Here is a 27,488-nt window from a genome sequence, read left to right on the forward strand (position 1 = left end):
CAACTGTTACTAGTCTGGTCCCGATCTCCTCCGTCCAAACTAGTAGCCCTCGAGGTCTCGCAGAGGGACCATGAGTGAGTGCCCCCTGGAATGTATGCCAGAGCGGTCGTGTTGTCCGGCCTGAACCAAGACGTGCATTTGCTCTTCCACTTTTGAAAGGCTAACAGGGCTAAGTGAACTGCTTTTAGTTCGCTTTCATTGATATGCCAGTTTCTTCTCTTCTTTGCCACTGGCCCGAAACTTTTTGTCCCCATAGTCGCTCCTCAGCCCTTGTCCGAGGCGTCGGAAAAAGAGTTAGGTCTGGGTTCGGAAGCTGAAGAGGAAGTCTCAGATGCTCTTCCTTCTGACCTCCACCAACGGAGGCACTCTTTTATCTTTTTCCGAAATAATGTGAAGGAGTCCGGAACTGTTTCTGGCCACTTCTCTGCAGGTAAAACTGCAGTGGTCTCAGGTTCAAGCCCCAGTTTTACAAAACTTCACTGAAGTTAAGGTTCCCACGGTAGGCTCATCCACTGCTCGCGAACAAATCTTCCTCTGCAGAAAGCCGCCGATCTTCTGCATGAGGCTATCCGTTGGTTGACAGAAAAGCTCGAAAAAGTCTGAGAGTCCAGACTCACCCCAAATAGACAATCTGCTGACTGGGAGTAAGGGCAAGACATCTTCTCAAGCTGATAATGAGGCCTAGAGACTTGCAATTGAAGAGTCTTTGATAGGTCCTCCAAACAGCTCTCCCTCGAAGCAGCTTTGAGCAGCCAATCGTCGAGGCACATGGAAACTCGAATTCCTTCCAGGTGAAGATGTCTGCCACTGACAACAGGATCCTCAGAAAATTGCGGGGCCAGTCGATGGACCGAAGCAGAGGAACGGAACTGATAAACCTGTCCCTCGAAGACGAACAACCTCAGGAACTTCCTTGAATCTGCGTTGGGACGTGAAAATAAGGCCTTGGAGGTCTATCGAAACCATCCAACCCCGATGTAAAGACGCCAAGACCGACTGAGTTGTTCCATGGAGAATTTTGTCTTCTGAATGAAGACATTCAACGCACTCACGTCCAGGACGGGTCTCCATCCCCGATGCTTTCTTCGTAACCAGGAACAGACGATTGTAGAAACCTGGAGATAGAGGGCATGAAGCAGTTCTATGCTTCCTTCTCCAGCATGGCTCGGGCTTGAGCTAGGCGTCTGGTTTCAGGGAGTTGTGCGAGAATACGCCTGTAAAGAAACTGGAGCCTCCACTAAAGGAGGTTTGGAAAGGAAGGGATGGCATATCCTTCCTTTAAAACTTGGATCGTCCAAGGGTCTGCCGAGATCCGTTGCCCTTTGCCAGAACCTTTGCAGTCTGGCTCCTACAGCTGAATGGAGGACAAAAAGGTTCATTTCTTTCTGGGGCACGTCCGAGGTTCTAGGCGTGGCTTGCCTTTTCCTCTGGCCCTGCCAAAAACATCGTTTTAGAGGGTCTTCCTTTATACTGTCCAAACGAGAAAGCAGGGACGAAACACCGCCAAGCATTGAAGCGTTAGAAAGCACAGGTCTTTTCGCTTTCTTGACAGACTCACAAAAAGATCCTGGGTTGACTTCTGGGCTAACGCCTGGGAAATTGCAGCAACCAACTCTTGGTGGAAACAGATGTGCCTTGTTTAAAGGAGAAAACAAGAGAGCCGACTTCTGGCTTGAAGAAACCCCTTTTGCTAAGAAGGAGCACCAAAGCGTTGCCTTTGAGAACCCTGCTGTAAATAAAGAGGCCAGTTCTACTGCACCGCCGCAGATGCCCCTATCCATGCAATCCACTACTCCTACCACGTCATCCAAGAGCCGAAGGAAGATTAAAATCCTTAATCTTCCTGGCTAAGGCCGCAATCGCCCAGTCCAGGAAGTTTTCAATTTGAAGAGTCCAAACACGCTCTTGAACAAACTTGATCCAGTTCGAGGACGAAAAGAAACCTTCGCAGAATTAAGTGCGGTCCTCCTACTGGCATCCATGAGACTGGAGAAGTCCCCTGTGCGGAGGCAGCCACACCCAGGGAAAACATTTCAGTCTCATACTAACCCGTTACGAAGGAACGAGAGGAGTGGGGAAGACAGAAGACGTTCTTTCCACTTTCTCTTCTCGGCCAGCCACATCCATCTTCTAAGGCCTTTCGCCGAGACGGATGTACGTTTGGTAAAGTCCGGAAGAAGAAACAGAAGCCTTGTCCTCTTGTACTGGGACCCAGGAGACGGAGAGCCGCAGGCGAGAACGAATCAGGGAAGTTCTCAATAAAGAACTTCAAGAGCTTCTTTGTAAGAAGAGAGTTGCGAGACTTCTCCTCCTTACACTGCTCCTCTAAGCCCGAGGAGTCTGGTCAGAAATGGGGATAAGTCCAGCTGGACAACATCTTCATCCAAGTCCCTGAACTGAGACTTGAGTTACACGAGCGGGGGCTGGAAGGCTCGTGGACATATTCTTGCCGTGTCACCGAAGAGTTTGAGCCTGTTGAGGAGCCATCAGAAGGAGGCGCAGCTGACAGCAACCGAAGGTGGCGCCAGCGCGGAGCCGGGTACCACAACGACAGTGGAGGCGCCAATGAAGGCGCAGCGGCGGCGCTTACCGAGCGGCAGACATAGTCGCCGAGGCGTACGCCGCTGGTATCACAGGAGGCGCCAAAGGAGGCGCAATCGCACAGCAGCCAAAGGTGGCGCTAACGGAGGCACAAGCGCGCGCCAACGGGCTGGCTAGAAAGAGGGAGTTGAGGGCGCCAGCTGGCATCGTAGGAGGAGCCAAAGAAGAGACTTGATTTTAGACAAAAGTTATAAAATCGAGTCCAAACGGGCGTTGATTCCACAATCACAAGCTGTTGAGGTCCATCGAATGCTGGAGCAGGCGCTACAGGAACAGGAGTCACAGGAGTCGTTGGCGCCAAAGGAGCAGGTTCTCAGATGCAACTGCCTTATAGGAGTGCTCCGCCGAAAACGAATGAGACGAGTCCGACGAAGAAAGCCCTCCGTTCTGCCCAAAAGCCACAGGAAGGGGGTAGGATCCTCCAGAAGAGCCTTCTTCTTAGGGAATCTCAATGGAGAAAGCAGACGAGACCTCTTCAAAGGTCTAGGAAGAGTCGCGAAAACGCCACCTCTAGCGGAGGAACCCAACTGAATCCACTGACACTATCCGGCCTCCCTCACCTTTTGGTGGTGAGGGCCAGCAGCCTGGGAAGCGGCAACAGGACTGCTTGAGGGGGCAACTACTGGGAGCAGGTCCCACTCACCTCCTCTTTGGCTTTCGGGGCATGCCTTCTCCCCTGGAACCTGGGAGCTGACAGGGGCTAGACCTGGGAGCGTGAATGGGCCGAGAAGCCACCTCCTCCACAACACTTACACAAGGCACAACACTTGATTATCACTGCGGCTCACTAATCACAAATTGTCCCCCATTTTCTGCATGGAAGACATAAACGCATTAAGGACTGACACGGTATCAGGATTGGGAGAAACGTGTCCGTAGGTAAAACACAGGAACTACAGGGGAGCAGGGATAATAGGGTTTCATAAAACCTTTGACTACCTTCCTGACCTCGAAGACCTAGAAGAGGCCTTTCCTAATCCTATCTCTTTCTAGCTTCTTCATGTACTTCCTCAAAGCACTCCAGTCAGACAAAAGTTAGTAGTTCACACTCGTTACAAGTCAAGTCAGCAGAACATTTTTGCCCCCTGCATGAAAAAAGCAAGAAGTGTGCGGATCTAGACTAAGCTTAATAGCAGTCTGGTTTTGCAGCCTTTGCTGCAAAACCGGATACCACTAGAACCAGAATCAGACATAATAGTCTAACTAATAATAACTCTCAAGCAATAACTAGCGCCAGCAAAACAACAAACCGAGTACTTCACCAAAAAAGGAATTAGAAGTTCGAATTGTTGAGAAATACTACCAGCAGCAGAACCGATACACGGCTCGGCACGGCAAAACTAATGACGTGTTCTGGGACGGTTCCGATACCCCGATAGAGGGCGGGGGTAGAGGGATCACTCTTAACGCTAGCGCTTAGCGCCAATTTGAATACTGCCGACGCCAAAGATCTACAGCCATATGTAACTACCGGGTAAGTTGTATAAGTGAAACTAGAGAAATCAATGGGTTTGTTTTATCGTTAGCTCCTCTCCACTTGAACAGAAGAGAGGGGAGGCTTGCATCTAAACAAAATCTAAGATTATAAGACGGTGCCTTGTTATGTAGGCTCACCTGCCTGACCAGCATGTGATGGATGAACACATCTTTTCTCTGAGAGAGGAAATAAGAGAGAAGGTTGGGAGCCAGTCCTCCACTCATATGTGCCCTTTGCCATTTATCATCTTTTAACACCTTAGGCGAGATGCAAACTGTCCACAGTTTGGGTCACTAAGAACACAACTTGTTCAGCAGCCACCACGGGCCCGGGGAAAAGGAGTCCCAGGCCCTGTGGCCAACATCCTGAAGGTAGAAAGATATGAGAAACTGACAGCCACTTCTGCCACAGCACCTGTACCTAAGGTTCTTCCGGAGTGTGAAATGGACCAATGTCACCTCAGATAAACCAGGCCACAGGTTCACTCTTCCGGAGTGTGAAGGCTGGAAACATGTCTTCCTCATAGATTGACACTGGAAAAATAGTCGAAAATACACTAAAGAAGGTAGGTCATTGACAACAAAATGTGTTTGAGATGCTGAGTTAGTCGAAAAAGTCTTGAAGAGATAACTCACAGATGGAGTGGACAAAGGACTCTAACTGGACACAGTATATCTTGGACAACATCAGTACTATTAACTGGTTCAAGATGGGACTGAATGTGACAAGAAAGTCTTGCTATGAGTTCTGGGACAAACTGAGAAGACAGAACCTCATCCTCAAGTGCCATAGCCTGGCTGACCTAGGCCTCACAACACAAGACTAAGCAGGAGATCTTCCTTCAGGTGAGCTTACCTGTGGGTTTGCATCACCTGTCTGGGACCCTGGAACACATTTCCATGAAAGAACATGCCAGGTGGGGCAGGCTTGAGCGCTGACTTCACTTTTTCTGTAAGGTTGGGCCCAGGTCAATGCCAGCCCTATAAACATTATTGACTGTGCAGTGGCAGAACCTAACTTGCCCAGGGAAAGATTCCTGAGGCTGGAAATTAGTGACACGTGATGTGATAGGCAAAAGTCCAGAGACTGGGGGTAGCCAACGAAGGCCATCTGCCTCCCTGTGGATGGAGGGAAAATCCTTACAGGACTTCCTTCGGGGGAAAGCAACCTTCTTCTTCAGCTGGTGAGCATCCAAAGAACAAGCCTCCTAACAACTCCTTAAAAAAAAAAAGTAGAAGTTGATGTGTGGCTTAATGGAAGTTATAATCTTGCATGATGTAGGAGTGCCAATGGAATATACTTAAAAATATTTCAAAATGACATTTTTATAAAGAGATGTTTATACTGAATACTATCTGTAATTACTTCTTAAGAATTATCAGACAGCATCCCTTCAAAATTGAGTTAACACGTTGTTGCAAAGTGGGGGTGACAGGGCCCGCCCACTGAATGGGGAGCGTAGTTAGTGACTTATCACCAGTGGCACACCTGGATATTTTATTGCTGCAGAGTCCATGAATAAAAGGAGGGGGGAGGGCCCTGTTCAGTAATTACTTGGCACGTATATATAAAACTTAATTTTATTATACTGTAAAAATGTCGATTTTATAAAAGTAACTTATCAAGTAATTACTGAATCCTATTGCATGGGGGTGGGATGAAGACTGAGAAAAAACATTTGCCAATGACTTGAACTATAAAGAGCTAAGGACATTGAAACAATGCTTTGTCACTCTTCCTGGTAAGAGCTTCTGCAGGAGAATACTGCTCTGGCAGGTGCTCATCTTGACCCTGTGGCGTGGCGGTGAGCTGAGAGTTGCCTCACATAGTGGAAGTCTGCAACAGAAGGATGTGCCTGATCGCTGACAAGATGTATGCAGGAAAAAGTTGCCCTTTGCCCTGGGTGCAGTACCACAAACCAACAACCAGAAATCACTGTCACCCACCCCTGACACGACAAACCACTACCCATGCAAAGAACTGGTGGTACTCCAGGTACAAAGTAGCTGCCGCCCCCAAAAACCTTCAACACCCTACATCAAGGCGAGACAGAAGAGAGACAGTCCCTATGCTTCTTCCCCAATAACATGCCAGCTATTAAGGCAAGGTCCGAGGGTACTGCAATTTTCAAAACTGTTTCACTTCTTCAAATAATGAGATGTGAAGATCGAATGAAAGAATTAACGAGAGGGATAAATTGTGCTTGAAGGCGAGAGAGTAGCTACTACTCTAACTTCATGAGCTTTAACTTTGATCAAAGGAAAAGAGTCTTCCTGAATCCAAGAATGTGCTTCGAGATCAGGTCTCTAATAAAGAATGAAAGTGTTCTTTGACAGGGACGGAAGGATTCTGACAGAACACCAGAGGTTAGTGAGGTTCTCTGATCTTCTCGGTCCCATGCAGCAGATAGTACCTCCGGCTCTGACTGCAAAGAACCCTCTCCTTCACCCAGGCCCAGGATATCCAGGTAAAATTTTAATAAAAATTACTTTCTGGTTTCTTCTCTACTTCCAAGGTTTCCAAAGACATCAGGTTGTCTAAGTTTGAGAGACTGATCTTGCAAAAGCCAAAAACATCACTACAGTGTGAGTTAACTCCTTAAACGCCGAGCCTCTATTTACAAAAGTGTCGTCAGATGCCGGGGTTTGGGAGTTAGCTGAAGCGAAAGAAAGTTTTTTCAAAAATCACAGCACGCTTTAGTTTTTAAGATTAAGAGTTCATTTGTCTTTTTTTTCATTGCCTGGAAGTTTAGTATGCAACCATCAGAAATGAAAAATTGGGCTATTATATATAAATATTGGAATATATGGTTACAGCAGAAAAAAATTTATATATAATTGTATACAAATCGCGCTTATGAGCAAAACGGTTAAAGCTAATGAGTTATTTTTTTCGTGTATTGTACAACTAAATTGCGATGATTTTGGAAGATAACAAATTGTAAAACGATCAAAGCAACACAGAGAAAATATTATCACAAAATGATGCATGAATTCGTAACGCACGGACGTGAAAAAAATTTTTTTTTTTCAAAATTCACCATAAATTGAAATATTGTGCTACAGACTTCCCCGTTTGTTGCAAATGAAGGTAAATGATTGAATATTACTAGAATGTAAGAGTTTTAGCTTACAATTGCATTTTTCTACCATTTCGGTCGAGTCAAAGTTGACTGAAGCTGAAATTTTGGCACTTATCATGATTTATATGAAAATATGTCAAAATTGATAAAGCTACAACCATGAGTTATTTTTGTTGTATTCTACATGAAATTGCACATTATCATATATAAAACTTTATGTAACGGCTAATATAAAACAGTGCAAAATTACAACAAAGTGACTAAAGAATTTCTGAGATTTCAGCAGAGTTAGCGCGATGTATGAAAAAGTTTTTTCAAAAATTCACCATAAATCGAAATATTGTGCTAGAGACTTCTCGTTTGTTGCAAAAATGAAGGTAAGTGATTGAATATTACTAGAATGTAAGAGTTTAGCTACAATTGCATTTTTCTACAAGTTGAAGTCAAGGACTGAAAATTTGGCACATCGTGATTTATATGAAAATATGTCAAAATTGATAAAAGATACAACCATGAGTTATTTTTGTTGTATTCACTATACGAAATTGCACACATTTTCATATATAAAACTTTATGTAAAGGTTAATAGAAAATGGTGCAAAAAAATTATGACCAAGTGACAAAAGAATTTCTGAGATTTTCAGCAGAGTTAGATGATGCTTTCTTGTGGAGAAGAAAGAAATTAACATGCAAGAGCTGGGTCACGCTGTAAACAAAACAACAGCATGCTCCGTGAACTCCCAGCATCCTCAAGCGTGATTTAAAATTTTTGCAAACGAGGCCTATAAGTATTTTTCTGTAATATTTAAAAACTTTTGTGGTAGACGATTTTGTCCACTTGGCACCTGACAGGCAACTTTGTCAACGTAAAATACGTCCAGTTGGCGTTAAGGGTTAACATAGTTCACCTCGCTCACAAATACTAGGTCTGTAAAATATTATCCTTCTCATTGGCAGGTGATTTATTTGCTGAATGTTATGTTCTAGTAGCATATCTAATAGCTTTTCAAATTGCCTCTATCTTTCGTGACTACTATTACTTTCCTTTTATATGTATAAATACAACCACAGTCTCCTATTCGTTCTTTCCATTCTACAAGAAGAAAATTAAGGTCTCCGGATAGAGTATATTCCAGTCTTTGTGATTTCTACATGTATCATCCAATTTGTCAATTATTATGTCAAAATCTTTAGTATTAGGGTCTGTATGTTACACTTTTTACCAATTTTTCAGATTCAAATTTACTGCTATTAATTCACATTCTGTGTTACCATATTTCACAGATTTTTCCTTGATTTACATCTCTCCCATATATCATGTCTCTTTGATTCCTATTTTTTCTATCAGATCTATGTTTGGAAACCCTTTTATCTGATCATCATTACCAGTCTCTTTGTGAGTACCAGGTTTCACTTATATTCATTATATATCTATTTTTTCAGTTTGGGTTAGTTCTTCTAAGAACTCTATTTTTCTTTTGAGTTACTGAAACTAAACCCCATGCATTCATCACTAGATGGTTTATGCTTATCCCCATTATCTAATATGGGTAATAATAAGGATTTTCCCATGTCTCTTTCCTGCTCTGATATGATGTTCTTTTTCTTCATTTCCATAACTTTGGACATTAAAAAAAAAAAAAAATCCAACTTTTCCAAAATAGTTAATCTTCCATCTTCATAATTCTTCATTTTGTGTTTGTATCTGCATCTATTCTACATCTCCATATCTGCACTTCCATTTGCATCATAGATACATTGCTTTGTTGCACTGTACCTGGGTGCTGATGCCTCATCATGGTGCTGACATTTCATAATGTGGTGCCGGCTTGCTTTTTTCCCTTTGTCTCATACTTTATTTCTTTCTTTATTTGTTTCATTATTACTTTGATTTTTGATATGTATTTGCTTCAGAAGGAGAAGAGGAAGAAGAGGCAGCAGACGGCGACATTTACGACGAAGACACCTTCCTCGATCTTCTCTTCTTTGCCAACTTCCTCAGGATCATAGTCAGGTCCTCAAACCATGGAGGAGCAGCAGAAGGCACGGGAGCAACCAGGGGGCCATGGAAGCAGGTGCACCCAGGTAGCTGTGAGACGAAAGGGCCAGCAGCTACCGGGCAGATACAATAGCGTGGGAGCCAGGACAGTCCCAAGACGAAGCCAGGATTGAGGCATGGGTGGCTCATGGGGGAGCCAAGCCAGGCCGAGTGTCAGGTAGGGAACAAGGAGCCGGAACTGTGGTCAAGATTGAGCGCGGGTCAGCAACAGGAGCAGGCATTGACATGTGTTGCGACTGACGATGTCACCATGTGCGAGGGCCAGGCAGGGATAACAGGGCCAGGAACCTAGAGGCAGCGCACGGGGTGGAATGGCAGGAGCGCCGCAACCTGGGTGTTTTTCGAGGCGAGAAGGCCACCACACAGGCAGCTTGCCGAATAACGACATAGTGACAGTTGTGGTGGTGGAAGCGGTGGCTGTGTACCATCACTGCAGCGCCACACAAGGGTGACACCAGACCTCCAGTGAAGGAATCCCAGGCAGACCCAGGTGCAGCCAGGCAAGGTTAGATTCCTGATGCTTGAGGAGTCCCACCCCAAAACCTGAGGACAAAGCAATCAGTTGCTACTACCTGTACGGGGAACTTTGCCCCCGAGCAAGGAGAGTGTTGGAGAGAGATGTCCTGAGCAACCACTCCGTGGCCTTCCACACCTGATGAAACGAATGAGGAAGGGGGGGAGTCTCACCTGAAGGAGAGGTATCAACATAGGGGAAGCTGTCGAGTGAGAAACGATCCTGACGGATCAGCCACCACGGGAGTCGTCGGGGCACACCGGGACACCCCTCATGGCTTTCAAGAAGAATATCTGGTTCAGCCTTCAAACCTTCACTGCTTGGGAGACCAGGAACAACACTCGTCAGCACAGGAACGTTACGAACACACACGTGCCCCTCAAGTGGGGCAGAGGGAGTGGGTCCGTGTCAACACTAGCTCTAAATGTAAGGTATTTGTCTCCCACCCCAGGACACACAAGCTGGGGGTAGGAAGGCTCCTCCTATCAACATTCATATTCATACAAAAGAGAAAGTTCCCACCGGGAAAAGCGCCAACAGCAGTCAGGCAGAGAGCATTGAGAAACAACGTCCCAGTCTCAGGTACGCATTAGATGAAAGCTCTTTGAATGAGGCAGGAATCCGGGCAGGCGGTACAAACCCATTTCCCGAAGGTAGTTAGTCTGCACTGGCTAATCACCTTGTTGAAAGTTCAATGGCTGTTTCCACCTAACGCTGGAAAGTAATTCCCAATGTAAAGGACCAAGGGTTTGGTCTATTGTGCTGAACAACTCAAAATTTTCATTTTCCTTTCCCCTAATCCAACGGGACCACTGGTCTGGTGAGCAAACTTGCTCTCTACAAGAACACAAAATGGTGGGCTGTCATATCATCTGATATGAGTCTGGTCTTGCAGCCTTGCCACAGTATCTAACTACTAAAGAGGCTAGGAGCCTGACATGATAAGTCAAAACAGTTAAAATCACAATTTTTAAAGTAAATTGCATTTTTCCCTAACTATACAAAACTTGGAGGTCCTTTACATTAGGATTACTTTCTCTCCCTGGAAACAGCCATTGAATTTCAAACAAGGTGGCTGTGTAGTTAACTGCTGTCTGGGAGGCGTGGAGGACCACCTGCCCGGACTAAATCTTCCAATTTGCCTTTCGGCCCAGGTATATAAGATTGAGGGTGGCATGGGTGGCATAAATGAAAGGACCTCGGGTTGGGTTTGTAGTTAGAAAAATACAATTTACTTTGAAAAACTGTGATCTGTTCCTGACACAATATACAAAACCTCCTGGTCCTTTACATTAGAGACTTACTGGTTGAGGGAGGAATCTGAGAGTCTCTGAACTGACTGGAGTTCACCATTTGTCTTCCTTCCTGGTCGATAGAGCGAGGAAGGGAAAACTGCTTCAGACAGAATGATCGGCTGTAAGAAAACGCGGGATCAGTTGTCAGACTTCTGGGCCCTTTGCATGAAAGAGGAATCGTATTTCTCAAAGTAGGCTAGGAAGAACTTGGAGTTGGATGACATTGAAGACAGTCACAAGCATTGGGTTTGTCTTATAGTCATAGTCTCTCCCATCCTGCAAGGGAAGGAGTGGGTTGCTTGGAGCTAGAACCTGAACGGGAAATAGAACGAGCTCTTGGGTGCTTACCTGCATCGACCGGGCCAGATCCAGCATAGGTACTGCACGGCCCACTCCCTGCCCGTGGGAAGACAGCCAGGAAGGGGAGAAAGAAGAGAGGCCAGTCACTTCAACATTCATGCTCCCAATCACAACCGGCATCATAGGCGAGATGCAACCTGTCCTGCTAGAGGAGCCTGGTGCACACAACTTGTTGACAGCCACCACAGGACCCAAGGAAAAAGTGTCCAAGGCTTGTGAGCAACATCCCGGAGGTAGAAGGAGTTGAAGGTGGTTGTTGGGACCACACACCTCCTTTCAGCACCCTGCAACAACTGACATCTTCCGAATGCAAGGAATGGACCAATGCTGTGGACTTCTCCAGAAGCTCGGATGAAGCGCATCTGATGTTGTCTTCAAGAGCAGAATATGCTCTCCTATCGCCTCACGAAGCCAAAAAGAGATGGTGTTCTGGACACTTTTCTTGGTCGAGCCAGTACTAACGAAGAGTCGTCGACACTCAGGCCGGAGACGTCGAGTCCTCACAGATAGCGTCGCAGCACTCTAACAGGACACAGTAGCATCTCGTCTGGTTTATTACCTGAAGCAAAGTTCTCTAGAAGGGGATCAGAAGGCCCGAACTGGTGCGAAACAGGGACCTAAGGGTCCTGAGTTTCGCTACAGAATCCGGACGGAACTGCAAACTGATCCCCATCCTCGAGTGTTCTCGGATCGGCGAAAGTCCATGAAATTCGCCATCTCTCTCTCGCTGGGATGCCAGGGCCAGCAGGAAGATTTGGCTTGAGGGTCAGATCCCCGTCTGACAACTCTCAGCGCTTGTGCGGGGGGGCACGAGTCAGGCCTCTAGAACGAGAGTCACATCCAGCAAGGGGCTTGAGATCCCTGTGGGCAAGACCAAAGCTTCTCATTAGTAGAGAGATCTAGAGGAAGAGATGTGCCTCTGTGCTTCAGCTGTAAGACTAGGCCGAGAGCGGCACGGTAGCCTTTCACAGCTGAAACGGAGAGCAAAAGTCGGCTACTTCATGAAGGAAGACAGGAAGTATGCGACCTAGCTGAATAGTAGCTCAGACCGGAGAGATATCCTTGACGACGACACCAACCACAGAAGACAACCACTGGTGGAATCCTGGTATACTGTTTGAGGAGGATTGTGTGAGGTATCCTGGTCTGGAAACTCTCTGTTGCTGCGCAACGCAAAGCCATTCACATTCTGGTGAGATGGGGATAACCTCCACCCATGAACTGAAGGGACTGCACTGCCTCGTGTACCAATTCAGCAAAGTTGACAGCAGGTTGGGCCAGTAGGGGATCTCTTCGGCGCCTCGGAGAGGAGAGCTCAGGAAACCGAACTAAACGGCCTATGCCATTTGGGTGCTAACAATCATCCTGAGATTCGCATCATCACTCGGCTGATCACTTGGCCATTCAGACAGAACGAGGGAGGAAAGGCGTACACGTCGAGGTTGGTCCACTGGATGGATGGATGGATGAGTTTTATTTAAAAGCCCAGGCACTGGGGCCAAAGAAGCCATTCAGCGCCGTAATGAAAGAAAATAAATTATATTATGAAAATGAATGAGTGTATGAAGAAGATGGTTAATAGATAAATTAAGTGATATGATAAAATGAATGAATTAATGAAAGAAAATGCTTATAAATAAATATATATATATATCTATGATGATTAATAAAATATAATTAAATTTTATTAAAAATGTTTATAGATTCTTTAAAAAAGGGATGAGAGCAGAAATATCTGCTTCATCTCCCAAAATATCACAGAGGGATTTACTCTAAAATATCTCTCTTTGTTAAAATATCTGGGGCAAGCAACCAGAATGTGCTCCACTGTTAGCATTCACCACCGCAAGCACACTCTGGGGGCTGCCCTTTCTAAAATAAACTGATGGGTCAAATACGTGTGCCCAATCCTCATTCTGCTTAAAACTATTTCTGTCTGCCTATCCGACTGAAAGACGAAAGCCACGGTAATACACTATTTCCCCATTTTTTTATACTTTTTATTATTGGCAAGAGAAGAAGTCCATCTTCTTGCCATTTGTTTAAAAATAAGATCTAAAAGGACCTTTTTTAGGTCTGTATGAGGCACTTTACTAAAGGCTGTTTCTGAATAGACACTAGCACCTTTCGCTTCCCTGTCTGCCATCTCATTTCCACAAATCCCCTACATGAGAAGGGACCCAACAGAAAGAGACAGATTTACCCAGATAATACAAATGGAAGAGCCATTCCTGAACTTTTTGAACTAATGGATGGAAGCTATTGAATTTTTTTTATTGCTTCTAAAGTGCTTTTGGAGTCCGAGTAGATGACGAAATTAGTGTCGCTTACTTTGAAAAACTATATCCAGGGCAGAGACTATGGCTGTTAGTTCTTGTGAATATGGATGCAAAGTCAGGTAGTTTAGCTGCATATGCTGTATCACCAAGGATAACTGCACAGCCAACACTACTTATCCGACTTTGATCCATCAGTATAGATTTTGTCACATTAGTATGGGTAACATCGTGTTCCAAGAATTTTCCCCCTAATCTCTTCCTCAGACAGTCTTTTTTGTTATATGCTTTTTTGCACACGGATGTTCTGGGATAAGCCATGAGGATACATTAGGATGTTTCACTCCATGACTTTCTGGGATTTAAGATGACTATCCCTAACATCTTCATTTAGTCTAATTTGAATGGTCTAGAGGCTCTTTGTACCAGAAAAGACCCAGAGTCTGCTTCTTTCAGCACTTGGAAGGAGGGGATTTTGGGAGCACTTTTAATTCTAGCCATGTATCTTAATCTTAGTTCTTGCCTCCCTTAGATCAAGGGGAAGTTGGTCTGTATCGACATATATGCTTTCAACAGGCGAAGTTCTAAAAGCCCTGAGCATATTCTCAGCCCCATATTGTGTACAACGCTCCAGTTCCTTTAGCTTGGTTTTACAAGCTGAGGAATAAATCTGACAGCCATAGTCTAGCTTGGATCGACACAACGAGTCATACAGTCTCAGCAGGGATTTTTTATCAGCCTCAACTAAATCCAGAGACAACCTTTAAAATATTGAGAGATTGTTTAACATTAGTCTTTAAGGCATTTATGTGGTTGGCCCATGTCAATTTCTGGTCAATGGTCATTCCCAAAATTTACCCTTTCATAAGGAATGATAGATCCTTTAAACTAAGGGTGGGAACTCTTCCACACGCTGGCACCTAGTAAATCTTACAGAAACTGTTTTCGAGGAAGAGAATTTAAAACTATTCTCAGCAGCCCACTTTGTAATAGACAATAGACCTTTTGCAAATGTTGAGACATACTGACGAGGCATCATATCCTGTGCAGTATATTGCAAGGTCATCAACAAAAAGCGAAGCATTTAACAGGTGATGATATTTGTTGCACAATACTGTTTATTGCAACTGAAAAAGTGTCACACTTAAACGCTTCCTGGGGAACACCCTCCTCCTGCACAAAGGTTGGGAGAGTGAGTTTCCACTCTAACCTTAAAAATCTCTCTGTTAAAAAAGGAATATATGAATTTAATCATTCTTCCACATATGCCCATTTTGTGCAATTGTTTTAAGATGCCACTCCAAGTAGTGTCATATGCTTTCTTCTAGGTCAAAAAAACACCCCAATGGTCTGACATCTTTTGGGCAAATCCTTGCTGGATTTGATTGGTCAGCCTCAGCAAAGGATCAAGGGTGGAGCGATTTTTCCTGAAACCAAATTGAAATGGAGTTATTAGTCCTTTAGTTTCCAGGTGCCAAACTAATCTGGTGTTTATCATTTTCTCCATCAGCTTACAAACACAGCTGGTAAGAGCTATTGGTCTATAGCTGGTGGCTTGGGAAGCATCTTTATTAGGCTTTTTAATGGGGACAATTATGGATATTTTCCAGTCCTTGGGTAAAATTCCAGTTTCCATATTTTGTTTATAATCTTCAGTAGATACTTTTGGCATCATCTGGGAGGTGTTTAGCATTTCATAAAATTGAATCACCACCTGGAGCTGTTGATTCAGTTGAAGAGAGGCTTCCTAAATTCTCTTAAGGAAAATTTGTAGTTGTATGGTTCAGATTTTCCCAATCAAATTTCAGAGTCATTTCAGCTCTTCCTAATTCTTTGAAATTCTGGAGAATAATTATCAGGCTGGAAACTTTTTGTAGTGTTTTCCTAGCTCATTGGCAACTTCAGTGGGCTCTGTGATTAGAGTGTTATTGACTTTAATGAGGGTAATGGTGACGCAACAAATTTTCCACTCAGTTTCCTAATTTTGCGCCACACCACTCTCAATGGAGTTTTGAATTGATTCCATTAATATAATAAAGCCAACATTCTCTTTTGGCTTTCTTATAAAACGCTCGCTGCTTGGCTAAAGCACGTTTATAGATTAATTTAGACTGAGGGGCCACTAGTTTTGTATCGTCGGTAGCACTTCCTAGTGACTTTTCTCAGAGTACCACATGTCTTATTCCACCAGGGAACTGCAGGTCTCACGAGGTTTACCTTGTGTCTTAGAGATCGAGCCTCGGCACTCTTCAGAGTGGATTCAATGAAGTAGTCATAGGCATCCAGGTGAGAATGAAATGACTCAAACTCCTATCTAGATTGACACCCTTGACTGAATTTATCCCAGTCAGCATCCTCTACCTTCCACTTAGGTAATGTTTCAGATGGGGCATTTAGAGCATATTTCAGATGGATCGGGTAATGATCACTGCCATTCAAATCTTCATTAACAGACCAGTTAAAATCAAGTGGATATTTGTTGAAGAAATACTAAGGTCCAGTGCAGAAATGATTATGATGAATGTTGTGGAAGGTCATTGACCCATTATTATATAGTGCAACATCATTCCTGTCAATAAGGTCCTCAATTAATTTCCCTTGCTATCTAAACACTGACTTCCCCAAAGGGGTTGTGGGTATTAAAATCACCTACGAGAAAAGGAGCTGGAAGTTGGTCAATCAAGGACTGAATATCTCCAATGTTAAAAGAAAGGTCTGGTGGAAGGTATAGTGAGCAGATTGTTATCCTCTTTTCAAAATGGCAGACACTGCAACCGCTTGGAGAGTTGTATTTAGTTGTATTGTGGAGTGCTGTAAAGATTTATTAATAATAATTGCAGCACCTCCATGGAGCACGATCACCAACTGGGAGTAGAATTAAATATGGCATAATCAACTCCAGGATTGTAAAACAGAGTTGCCTAACATTGTTTCCTGTAGGCATATAATCCCTGGATTAAATTCATTCATTAAAACTTTAAGATCTTCAGAACGGGCCTGAGACCTTTTACAGTTCCACTGGAGAATGTCGACAAGAATGTAAAAAGGTAGTACTACTTCCCACTCACTGGAGGGGAAGTACTGTTCCTAGGTTGGAGGAAATTCTCCTTTATCAGAGGTTGTTTTTTGATCCCTTTTCATCTTGTTAAAGGTCGGGGCTTTTGGTTGATCATCAGATTTTGTGTTATGCCTTGATGGTCAGGTGTTCACTGGTCTTCTGTGCACCACTGTTGCTTGTTGCTTGAGTCTTAGACGGAATTGAACTGGATGTTGGTTTGGGCTTTATATACAACCACCTTTCTAGGTGGGGAGAGATGTCTTCCAAAACACTGAACCCATTTGATGTTTTTATTATAAAACCTATCACTATTTGGGATGTGTTTCTTGTGCGCTTTCTTGGTAGGAAGCAGCTGTAGTTTTATCCCTATTTGTTTGTGGCTGTAATGATTGAAGGGTCTGAGTTTGCTCTATCTAATTGGGGCTTGTTCCTTTAGCTTATTTTGGTTTGAGAATTTTCAGAATGTTTGCAAGCTTTGTTTGGGTGCTGATTTTGGCACCCTTTATTTTTGTTTCAACAGCTGTGGATGTGGTGGAAGATAAATTTCCTGTGCTTTTTGAAGTACAATTTTTGGTATTGGACTTCAAAGTACTGTCGACGTCATTGGTTGGGTTCTGATTATTGTTTATGGTTCGATGAAAACCAGGTTTGTGATATCTTCCATCAGTAGATGTTATTGGTGGCTTTGTTTATTGGATTTTCATAAGTTTTATTACAGAAGCATAAGTGGTGTTGGCACTTTTGTTTGCTGCCATTACCACCCGCTTTGCTGCACTAATGCTGATGTGTTCATTGTCTGCCACTGCCAGCACTTCTTGTTCAAACCTATATCTGGGACAAGTCCTAGAGTTTGGTGTGTGGTCACCTCGCAAAGAAAACAGTACTCGCCGCTTTGCAATCATCAAAATCGTGCTCTGCAGAGCATACAGAACATCTTTTTTTGTTAATACATGAGTTTTGAATATGGCCGTATTCAAACATTTACGTGCATTGTTTTGGACTTTTTTTATATTTTTTACCTGCATCCTCTCGTGGCCGACAATGATGGTGTCAGGTAGGTAACTGGAGGAGAAGGTTAGTAGGATGGCTGCATCACCTCCCAGTTTTTAATGAGATACAAAGGAGGGCATCGATGGAGAATCTCTTCCTCTTTAAAAACATGAAGATTTTAGAGTAAACCAATCCTTTCAGTGTATTAAAATCTGTGAGATGAAATAGATTCAATATTTCCATCTTCAGGGAGGTTTAAAGTTAGCTAACAGAACTGCTTTGGTCTCATTTCCAGCTTTTATTAAAGATTCTTTCCATACGTTTCAAATTTCAATGGAATGGAACCAACCTTGTTCTCAATGCAGTCAGGCACCTTTTTATCAAATTTTCCCTTCCTCCTTGTAGATAGCAACATGCCAAAATTGGGGAAGAGTTCTGGTACATGGGACTGGTCCATGTTCTTCAGCCTTGGAACAAAATCAAATGGCTCATCATTCAAGTTTTTCACTGAAAACACCTTCGTGCTGACAACTGAGTCATTTAGAATGTGGCTGATGTAAGTCTTTTTGTGCCTCACTAGCTTCAAAGGAAGAAGAGAATTGATAAAGCACAAAATGACTTTACTTATCTTTTTCTAGAATTAATTTAATTCTTTCACTTTTCCAAAATTGCTTGGCTACACTGTATAAACATTCGTAACCTAATGATAAGTTTATTAGTGCAATAAGGACCATTATTTGATCAAATCCACCAGATTTATTAACACCCTGGTGTCTCAGTGTTTAGTTCTTGATACCCTCCATGTTCTGGAGTCTGATTAGTCCAATGGTCGAGCTAAAAAGTCCATGTTTAAGCCAGAAAAGGTCAAAAATTCTTTTGACCCCGGCCCCACAGACTACAGTCGCCAAATCCAAACTGGGAGGGAATACATCCCAAAACCAAAAGACCCATTTTGCCAGATGAGCCACCACACACAAACTTTATCCACCCACCCAAAACTGCTTGGTTATATCAAGAAGGCAAGTATCGTGGATCAGCTGTGTATTGGGATTCCGCCAATGGCACAAGTGAGAGTGACTTCCCAATGGTCCACCCCATACCCTACCCTTTCAGGATAGCACCAACACGCTTGCAGTGGCCCAGGTATAAGCCAATCCGCCTGCTGAGAGCTCTGCCCCACTAATGGGGACTGACTCCCCACACCCAAGCATGTTCCGTGGGGCTTCGGACAAAAGCCAGAGTCCCCACCTCCAAACACCAGCCCCCTGGATTCCGATGGGCTGATGCCTGGAGATGGTTCCGCCCTCAAGATAGCAGTGGAGGTCCCATCACCATCTCTTAGGTCAAACTATGTCAGGTGGTGACTCAACCACCACAACTCCACAATTGCTTCAGTCTGAACCCTTCAAGCGATCCCTTCTCAGACTTCACCTAAGCAGTAAATTTTGCGAATGTGGAAATGTCCCACGCCATTTGGCTCCAAAAACTATGTAGGATGATTCGTCAGGACCGGGCCCAAGCCCAGGGTCATAGCCTCACCTCGTCAGGCGTCTACTCGAGGGTCTTGATCGGATGGACCACGATGCGCCGGACAGGCTCTTGATTGGCCGAGGCCAGGGTTAGTCGGGTCCTCGTGCTGGCCAAAAAATCCAAAATCAGTGAGCATGCAGCGACGCTTTGGCGAAACCTGCCCACTGTCGATGGCATGAAGCTCACTGGCTCTGCTGGCTGTAGCCAGTGCCATCAGAATAAGGTCTCATACGTCCAAGATTCGAAGTGATGAATCAAAGGTTCATTAGCGGTCTGACAGCCATTTAGGACCGTCCGAAGTTCCAAGTGACTCTGGGGTTTTGCTTGCTTTCTAGTATTAAAATGTCTTATTAAATCGCTGATGTCTTGGTTTGAAGACAGGTCTACTCCTTTATGTTTAAATACTGAACTCAACATTGCTCTGTAACCCTTAATGGTAGATGTTGTGAGTCCTTTCAAGGTTCTAAGATGTAATAGAAAATCTGCGATTTGGGCTACAGATGTTTGAGAAGAGGAGATATTTCGCTCCCGGCACCACTTCCATAAAAACTGCCCACTTAGCTTGGTAGACTGCAGTAGAAGATTGTCGCCTACACTTAGCAATAGCCTCTGCAGGAAAATCCTTTCACTCTGACAAGCTCCCCGACAGTCTGAAGCCTGTCAGAGTGAGAGTGGATAACCCTTGATGGAATCGGGAGAAAGTGCAGCTGCTTGAGAAGATTTCTCTTCTGAAAGCAACCTTGGGAAGATCACGTCAAAATGCCTAGCAGATGAGAACCCACTCCTTGTGTGGCCAAAGGTGAACTTTTGATACTTCCCTCACCATGCTGAAGGAGGGAAGGTGTAAGGTCGAGGTTCGACCAGTCCTGCAACATGGCATCTATGCCCATGCTTGCAAGAATCCGGGCAGGGAACAATACAGCGGGCGGCGATGGTTCCCTAATTAAACAGGTCCTGTCGGCTTTCCCTCAGCTTCTACAGGTGATTTTACCTGTGGATTAGTGTCCACTCTGTCGGTAGAACCTGTTGCCAAACTCAATTCATCCACAGGATGTTCATCATCCCCTGAATGAAATGGGTCATGGGGTGGGTCTCGTTGCTCACACCCACAGAAGAAAATCCTTTTATCGCTTTTGTGGGCGTAAAGAATGGAGTCCTTCCTTGATTCTTGATACAAGCCAGGGCGGTCATGCTGCCCAAATGGACTGCTACTGTCTTGTTGAAGGTTTGTGTTGCAAAATGCTGAAGTGCAAGATGAATCGCTTTTAATTCCTTTACATTGATGTGGGTTTCTTTTGGTAGGAGACCATGTTCTGAAACCTCCATGCTCAGTTTGAAGACTCTCCAACCCAGATCAAGTGTCTGAGTATAACGTTAGGTTGGGGTTCATTGGAGCCAGAGACCTTCCTGTTGCTAATCTGTCTTTTGCCAGTCACCAATGAAGGCCCTCTTTTATCTGGGGAGTGACGTTGAAAACGAACAAATCCGGGAACAACTTCCTTTCCAATTGGCCTTGAGGTAAAATTGCAGTACTCTCATGTGTACCCTGCCTAAAGGAACAAACTTCTCTATGGAAGAGAGGGTTCCCAGAAGACTCTTCCATGCATTGGCTGAGCAGGAGGGGCAAGTCACAAAGTCTTGGATTTTCCTGCGACAACTGAGGATCCTTTGTTGGGATGGAAAAGCCCGAAAATTCTGAGGTCTATCACTATCCCCAAATATAGAAATAGACTGAGTTGGGACTAGCTCACGACTGTGAAGTTTATTAAAAGGCCTAAATCTTGGTAGGCAGAAGTTTTCTGCAGGCCCTCCATGCTGAGATCTCAAGGGGAGCATAAGATGTCGTCCAGGTACAGAGATATTTATCCTCATGAGATGTAGCCATTTCACTGGGAAGCCCAGTACCTGGGTAAAAACTTGAGGGCCAGTGGAGAGTCCAAAGCAGAAAGTGCCTGAAACTGGAAGACTCTGTCCTGGAAAATGAATCCCAGATACTTCCTGGAATCTGGGTGAACTGGAGATGGGAAGTAAGCATCTTGCATGTTGATCATAACCATCCAGCCTCCCCTGATGGATGGCTGACAATACTGACTGAACAGTCTCATTTTGAACAGTTGTTTGAGCGAAGAGGTTCAGAGGCACTGGCGTCGGACAAGGTCTCCATCCTCCCCAACGACTTGGGAACCGTGAAGAGGCAGTTGTAAAACTCCTTCGTGTTTACATCCTCGACTACTTCCATGGCTTTCTTTTCTAGTAGGGATGACACTTCCCGAGATAGGGCCGAAAACCTCTCTGAGTATACCGAGTAGGCTGTTAAGCTGATGGGAGAGGTTACTTGGGGAGGTTTCTCCCTGAAAGGGATAGCATAGCCCTCTTTCAATAGCTTCAGCACCCACGGCTCCACATTCTTCTTTTTCCATTCTGTCCAGAAATGGGAAAGTCTAGCTCCCACTGGAACACAGTGGATGGACAACTCACTTTCAAGGTGCTGGCTTGTTAACGGGGGTTTCTTGGTTGGTCTGGAAGTTCACAGGTTGGTTCTCAGTCGGGACTGGAAATGATCTATAGAACTTCGAAAGGGCCATTGCTGCAAGGTCGATGACGTTCTAGTAGCTCGTGTGGGGAACTTAGTTCCTTTGGTGGATTAAGTGAGGTGGTCCTGAGTCGATTTCTTTTGTAGCTCTACTGAAACCCATTCCAGGGTGTCCTGCAGGAAAAAGACTATTCTTGTCAGGGGCAAAAAGAAGCGAAGAAACGTTGCAATGGTGACTCCTTTGCCGTGAGTTCAGGCACCACAAATCTCGTTTTTGGAGGACTCCTGTTGTGAAGATGTGGCCAGCTCTAGTGCTCCATCTCTTCAGGCTCTATCAGTGCACGCCAGCACTCCCAGCCAGTCGATGCAAATTTTTCTTCAAGGACATACAGTCTTCTATTTTCTTGGCTAGAGCCCCCACCATCAATCAGAAAACTGAAGTTCTCAAAGACTTTAAAGATGTCTTTAAACAAATGGTCTAATTCTGAGCGCGAAAATGCTGGCCCGACAAGAAAGCAGAGCGACGAAGCATCTATGATACTGGAGAAATTAAGCCTTGAGAGAGCAGAACTCCCAAGGACAGAGCTTCCCAGTTCAATAAGACAGATACTTCTTCCTTATCAGCAGAGGAGCCAGACAGAACACCGCTTTCGACATCTCTCCTTTCCGCTAACCAGGCATCCCATGTGGCAGCTTTCTTGAGCAAAAGGTAAAAACTACACGTGAAGTCTGGAGTACCTGGTGATTTAATCATCAAGAAGGCTGAACCGGATGAAGGACAGCTGGAGAAGAATGATGGGTAACATATCAGGAAAAACCTGAGCAGTGCCAAGTAATTAGATGTAGATTGCTCCTCTTCTACAGGTTCCTCGACGGAGGAAGGGGTTGATCCTGGGGGGGTCCACAGTCTCTTGTACTACCGGAGTTGGCTTTTGAAGAAGGCTCAGAACTTTATCAAGATGGAGTTGAAGCAGCACCAACAAAGGATCTTGAGCAACAGATGGAAATTCACCTGAAGAATCAGGCACTGGAATCTCTCCTTGAGGGGTCACGAAGATGCTAGAAGTAGAGTGGATTTTGAGCGGAGCGCCCAGAGACTGGATGCACGGACGTTGAGCGTCCACTCGCTGTCGGAACAGACACTGACTCCTTCGAAGCAGCTGCATTCTTCGTGGACACTTGGCGCTCCAAGGATGGGTGCTCAGCGATTTGATGTTCAAACTCTGAGCTGTTATGCACGGGCTCTTCCAAATCGGAGTCTGGGCAACCATGAACTCAAAAGGCGGAAACTGCACTCATGCAATGGGCACTCGGACAAAGTGCGCTCGGACACTGGGCGCTCTAGAGATGATAGCTCGGACACCAAACGCTTCAAGTTGGCGCTTACACATAACACTATCATACAATGGGCGCTCGGACACTTTGCGTCGATAAGCTGTACTGGCACACACACTTTTGGGGTCGGAACACACTTTCGCAACAGAATGGGCGCAAGAATCTCTCACTGGCGACTCCCAAAAACTACAAGAAGGGAGAGGGCTACGTTCCTTCTCTACAGCTCACTTTCGAGACGGGGGCAAATCTGTTTCCAAGGAAGTGCCCGGCCTTTCCAATGGTCTTGAAACTTTCACAAAATGGCCACTGAGCTTCTTGGATTCGGGAGAGTCCCAGTCACTTGATGGTAGGGCATATACGTCCATTCGAATGCTTTTCCAATGGCGTTCTTCCGCAGCCTGGGATTGGTGGACAACAGGCTCAGATGAGGCGACGACTGCTCATGGGCAAACCCCACCAACCTCCCTTGGACTGCCAGTTTGCTTCCTCTCAGGTGAGCAAGGGGAATTTAGCAGGGACCTTGCCTTAGGAGCATCAGTGGGACGAACAGCTGCCCCCTCCACTGACAATGCACTCGACACTACACTATTAAATCTGTCCATCAGGACCTTCAGAGTTCCCAATCTGGGAAACAGTATTCATAAGTAAAATAAATTTTTATCTATCCGTCCTTCTAAGCTGGCAATGGCACTGGGTTCAGCAGAATGAGAGCTAGGTATTGGAGTAACAGGAAAAGCTGGAGGGCTGGAAATGGGAGAAAAAGCCGTCACAGGTGTTGAAGGGATAGGCATAACATCAATATCAACCCCAGGAGAATGACTTGTACTAGCGGAAGCCTTAGCTTTAGCCCTAGCTGTAGCTTTTCTCAGTTGGTCATGCTGTAATTTGTCTCTATGTCTGTATAAAGCCTTCCACTTCCCCTTATCCCAGTCCTTACATTCTTAACAATTAAGCTCAGGAGAGCAACTTTGCTCCCTACAAGAACTACATATGGTATGCGAGTCATATTCTGCAGAAGTGAGTCTAGTTTTGCAGCCTTTGCTGCAGTACCTAATGCTAGACAAACTTGAGTCAAACATAATGGGTCAAAATTCCAATTAGGCAAGTCACAATCGAAGATATAATCCAGAATTCTAGCAAGTCATATTCTGCAAAGTAGTCTAAGCCCTTTGCTGCAGTACTAATGCTAGACAAACTTGAGTCAAACATAGTCAAAATTCCAATTAGGCAAGTCTGTGAAGATATAATCCAGAATTCTACCAAAAGCAAAGAATACTGCACCAAAGACGATCTCTGAAAACGAATCAAGAACTGCTAATAACTGGTGTTCCGTCATTAACCGGCAAAAACGAATTGAGCTCTTTAGCTACATTGTACCTATTCTTCCCCGAAAGTGGGTCGGGACAGTGTACCTACACCCAAGACAAAAGAGTGCTACAGCAAATTTTGTGCTGCCCCGTAAAAGTAGAAACTATAGCTATGTAATTATTTGGTATGTTATTTATATAAAACAAAGCATTTCGAAAACAATAATGGTATGAAACATACAAAAGCCTTCAAAAAAAGGAAGAAAAATATCGTGTGTAGCCTGAGAGGCAGTCTGAGTGTAAAGTATATTTTTACCCTCTCCTTTATAGTTACCATTTCCTGTCATTCCCCATCCCAGAAACTTCCAACTCCAGAATCACCTCAAAACTATCAAAATATAGAAAAGGCTACTTCACCAGTTATAGAGCACAACGATAGCCTACAACCTAAGCTATTTACCAACTTTCGTAGGCCTGGGCAAGCACGGGTAAGTTGGACCCTAATAGCCTAGATTAAGCTATAGCCTATTACATGGCACCATTGTTAACCTAGTAATCTACTATAGGATGAAGAGTAAGCACATCTGGGCAGCAAATACCAGAGATGTATCCTACGCTAATATTGTACAGCCTTTTTTTTTTTGCCACGCCCTAGGTTAGAGTAGGTTGGATTGGGTTGGGTTAGGTTAAGCCTACGTTAGATTAGGTTGGGTTAGGTTAGATTAACGCCTCTAAAGTAATTTGGGTGTGTGAAACGTATCCTAATGGAGTTGTTTTCAAGAAAATTCTATGATTAGTTTTTTTTTTTCAGGGAAAGGTCCCAGTACTCGGTTACATCTCGGGAAAATGCAGGCGAGCACCGTAGCCAAAGAAGTGTCAGTAGACTGGCCTAAGATACACTTACCATTGCGAGTTCTCCACACTCGCTTCTTGGAAAGACATATTCGCATAAAAAAGGCACATATTTAGACGCTAAGAAACTCAAGCTCATCAATATATTCAGAATATAATACGGATGAACGAGCTGTTTAGCATCTTCGAGAACACTCATTTTTGACGGCTGGTTGGACGTGGTGGCGATGGGTTCCTTCGGCAGTCTGCAAGATTTCCCCAGAACGATGTTTTGATTATTCCTCTGCAAGGCGCGTTCTGTTAACGTCTTGCGCAAAGTGAAGCGGATCGTAAATCTTTTTATACTTTATCTTTTTCCAGGCATCGAAAGTCATACGTGCTATATAAATGTAAATTTTTATCTTTAATCTAATTATACCTTGATAATATTCTTCAAAGTATCATACATAATGATTTTTTTTGTAATATCAAAATTGCGCAATATACGATTATCCTAAGATCTGAGAATATTCTTCTTTTGTTTTGTTGTTGGCGTGATGGTCTTCTGATTCGGACACAACGTCGGAAATGAATTTTAAACTTAAAAGTGTTTCAACCAGTGGTTTAGTTGAATTGTAGCTCTAGTGCAGTCAGAGTATTTAGAAAAAAATTTATTTGCCATGCATGCGGTAGGTGAAAAAAAATTCACGCTCTATTTATAACTATTATTTTGCAGACATGAGTAGGACATATTGCTACTTTTCGTGAAATCATATGCTGTAAAAGACGCAGGGAAAGGTTAACTAAATATTATATTGAGATTATATTGGAATGATGCCATCATAAATAGACATAAAACATGGAAATTTGTCTACAGTAATGGCGTTAGTCAGAGAATAATAATAATAATAATAATAATAATAATAATAATAATAATAATAATAATTATTATTATTATTATTATTATTATTATTATTATTATTATTATTATTATTATTTATTATTATTATTATTATTATTAATATAGATTAACGAGCTCAGTCAGATTCATTTCTACACTGTTATTTAGGCTGGCTTGAAGACTGTTGTTTAAATAAAAAGCAAAAACTGTGGCAAGGCCAAGTTAAATAAATTAAACAGCTAATATGGAAAAGACCATAGGAATGGATAAAAACTGAAAGACAGAAAGCAACGCTGCAACTGAGGTTAAATGGATGTTTAAAAGAACGAAGTTTAGTCGTGCTGTGCAAGACGCACTGCTAAAGTACACAGAACTGTCAAAATCCAATGTGGACCCCAGGTTAATAAGTGAGCACGCCACCTGACAGAACTACAAGCTCGAATTCCCTCATGATAAATAATCATCTACTATAAGGAAAAAGACCCATTTGTTAGCTCAGTTAGTTACACTGGACTTGATATTATGATGGTCAGAAGTTCAGGCATCGTCCATGGTAATATGACCTTACTGATTCTGACGACCAAGCAGTATTATCAGTATTATTAATGTTTCTGATAAACCTCTGGTTTCTCATTCTCGCAATTTAATACACACCGCTCAAACACGGACACACCCACCCATATATAAATGTCTATACCCATATATATATATATAATGTATATATAACACGTGTATACTCTATATAATGTTTGTGTTTGTGTAATTGATGAATCACACACACAGGCAATAAATATGCAAGAATACGTGCAGCAGAAAAATAGAAAGTGTCACAGAACACAATAGTCTCTGAGCAACGTTTGAAGAGTCGCAGGTAGTGGCAGTATAGCATGGCCAAGGAGCAAGACAGTCCCTCAGTAGCTCTTGTGCTGAACAGGTGATATCGTGAACGTTGCCAGGTCACACTTTGGATTACCGCACTTGAATCCTCTTCAAACCTTATTCATTGTGACTCATGATCTTTGACCTTCACAAGGCAACTATAGAAAAAAAACTCCACAGTCATAAACTGGGTTCGTCAAATTATCTGAAAGAGGTAAGCTTTCACAATATTATTTGTGAAGAATGGAATGCTGATTAGTACTATTGTCGTTCTTATTTTTAAAAAAAAATCAAGATTGAAATTGCTTCGTTCAAATAGGGATAGAAATAAAAAAAAATGTTGCAAGCTAAATAAGTTTTCATTCAGAATTACCTTGTTTGAATAGATTTATTGATATATTCATGTTATAATTGTTTTGGATATCAAGTCGAATAGTTGCATGAAATTGGTTTGTTTTAA

At 43.7% G+C, this 27,488-nt stretch overlaps 1 protein-coding gene across 1 annotated transcript in view; it reads right to left on the minus strand.

Annotated features, from left to right (window-relative positions):
- Window positions 1-25,600, minus strand: part of LOC136836763 (thioredoxin-related transmembrane protein 2 homolog) — a 117,337-nt gene extending 91,737 nt beyond the window's left edge. The window contains exon 1 of the mRNA XM_067101319.1: window positions 25,322-25,600. Within this exon, the coding sequence (XP_066957420.1) occupies window positions 25,322-25,468 (147 nt within the window). The 5' untranslated portion in view covers window positions 25,469-25,600. The remainder of the gene's footprint in view (window positions 1-25,321) is intronic.
- Window positions 25,601-27,488: the final 1,888 nt, after the last annotated feature.

The sequence above is a fragment of the Macrobrachium rosenbergii genome, chromosome 56, assembly GCF_040412425.1.
Source record: "Macrobrachium rosenbergii isolate ZJJX-2024 chromosome 56, ASM4041242v1, whole genome shotgun sequence".
Lineage (NCBI taxonomy): Eukaryota > Metazoa > Arthropoda > Malacostraca > Decapoda > Palaemonidae > Macrobrachium > Macrobrachium rosenbergii.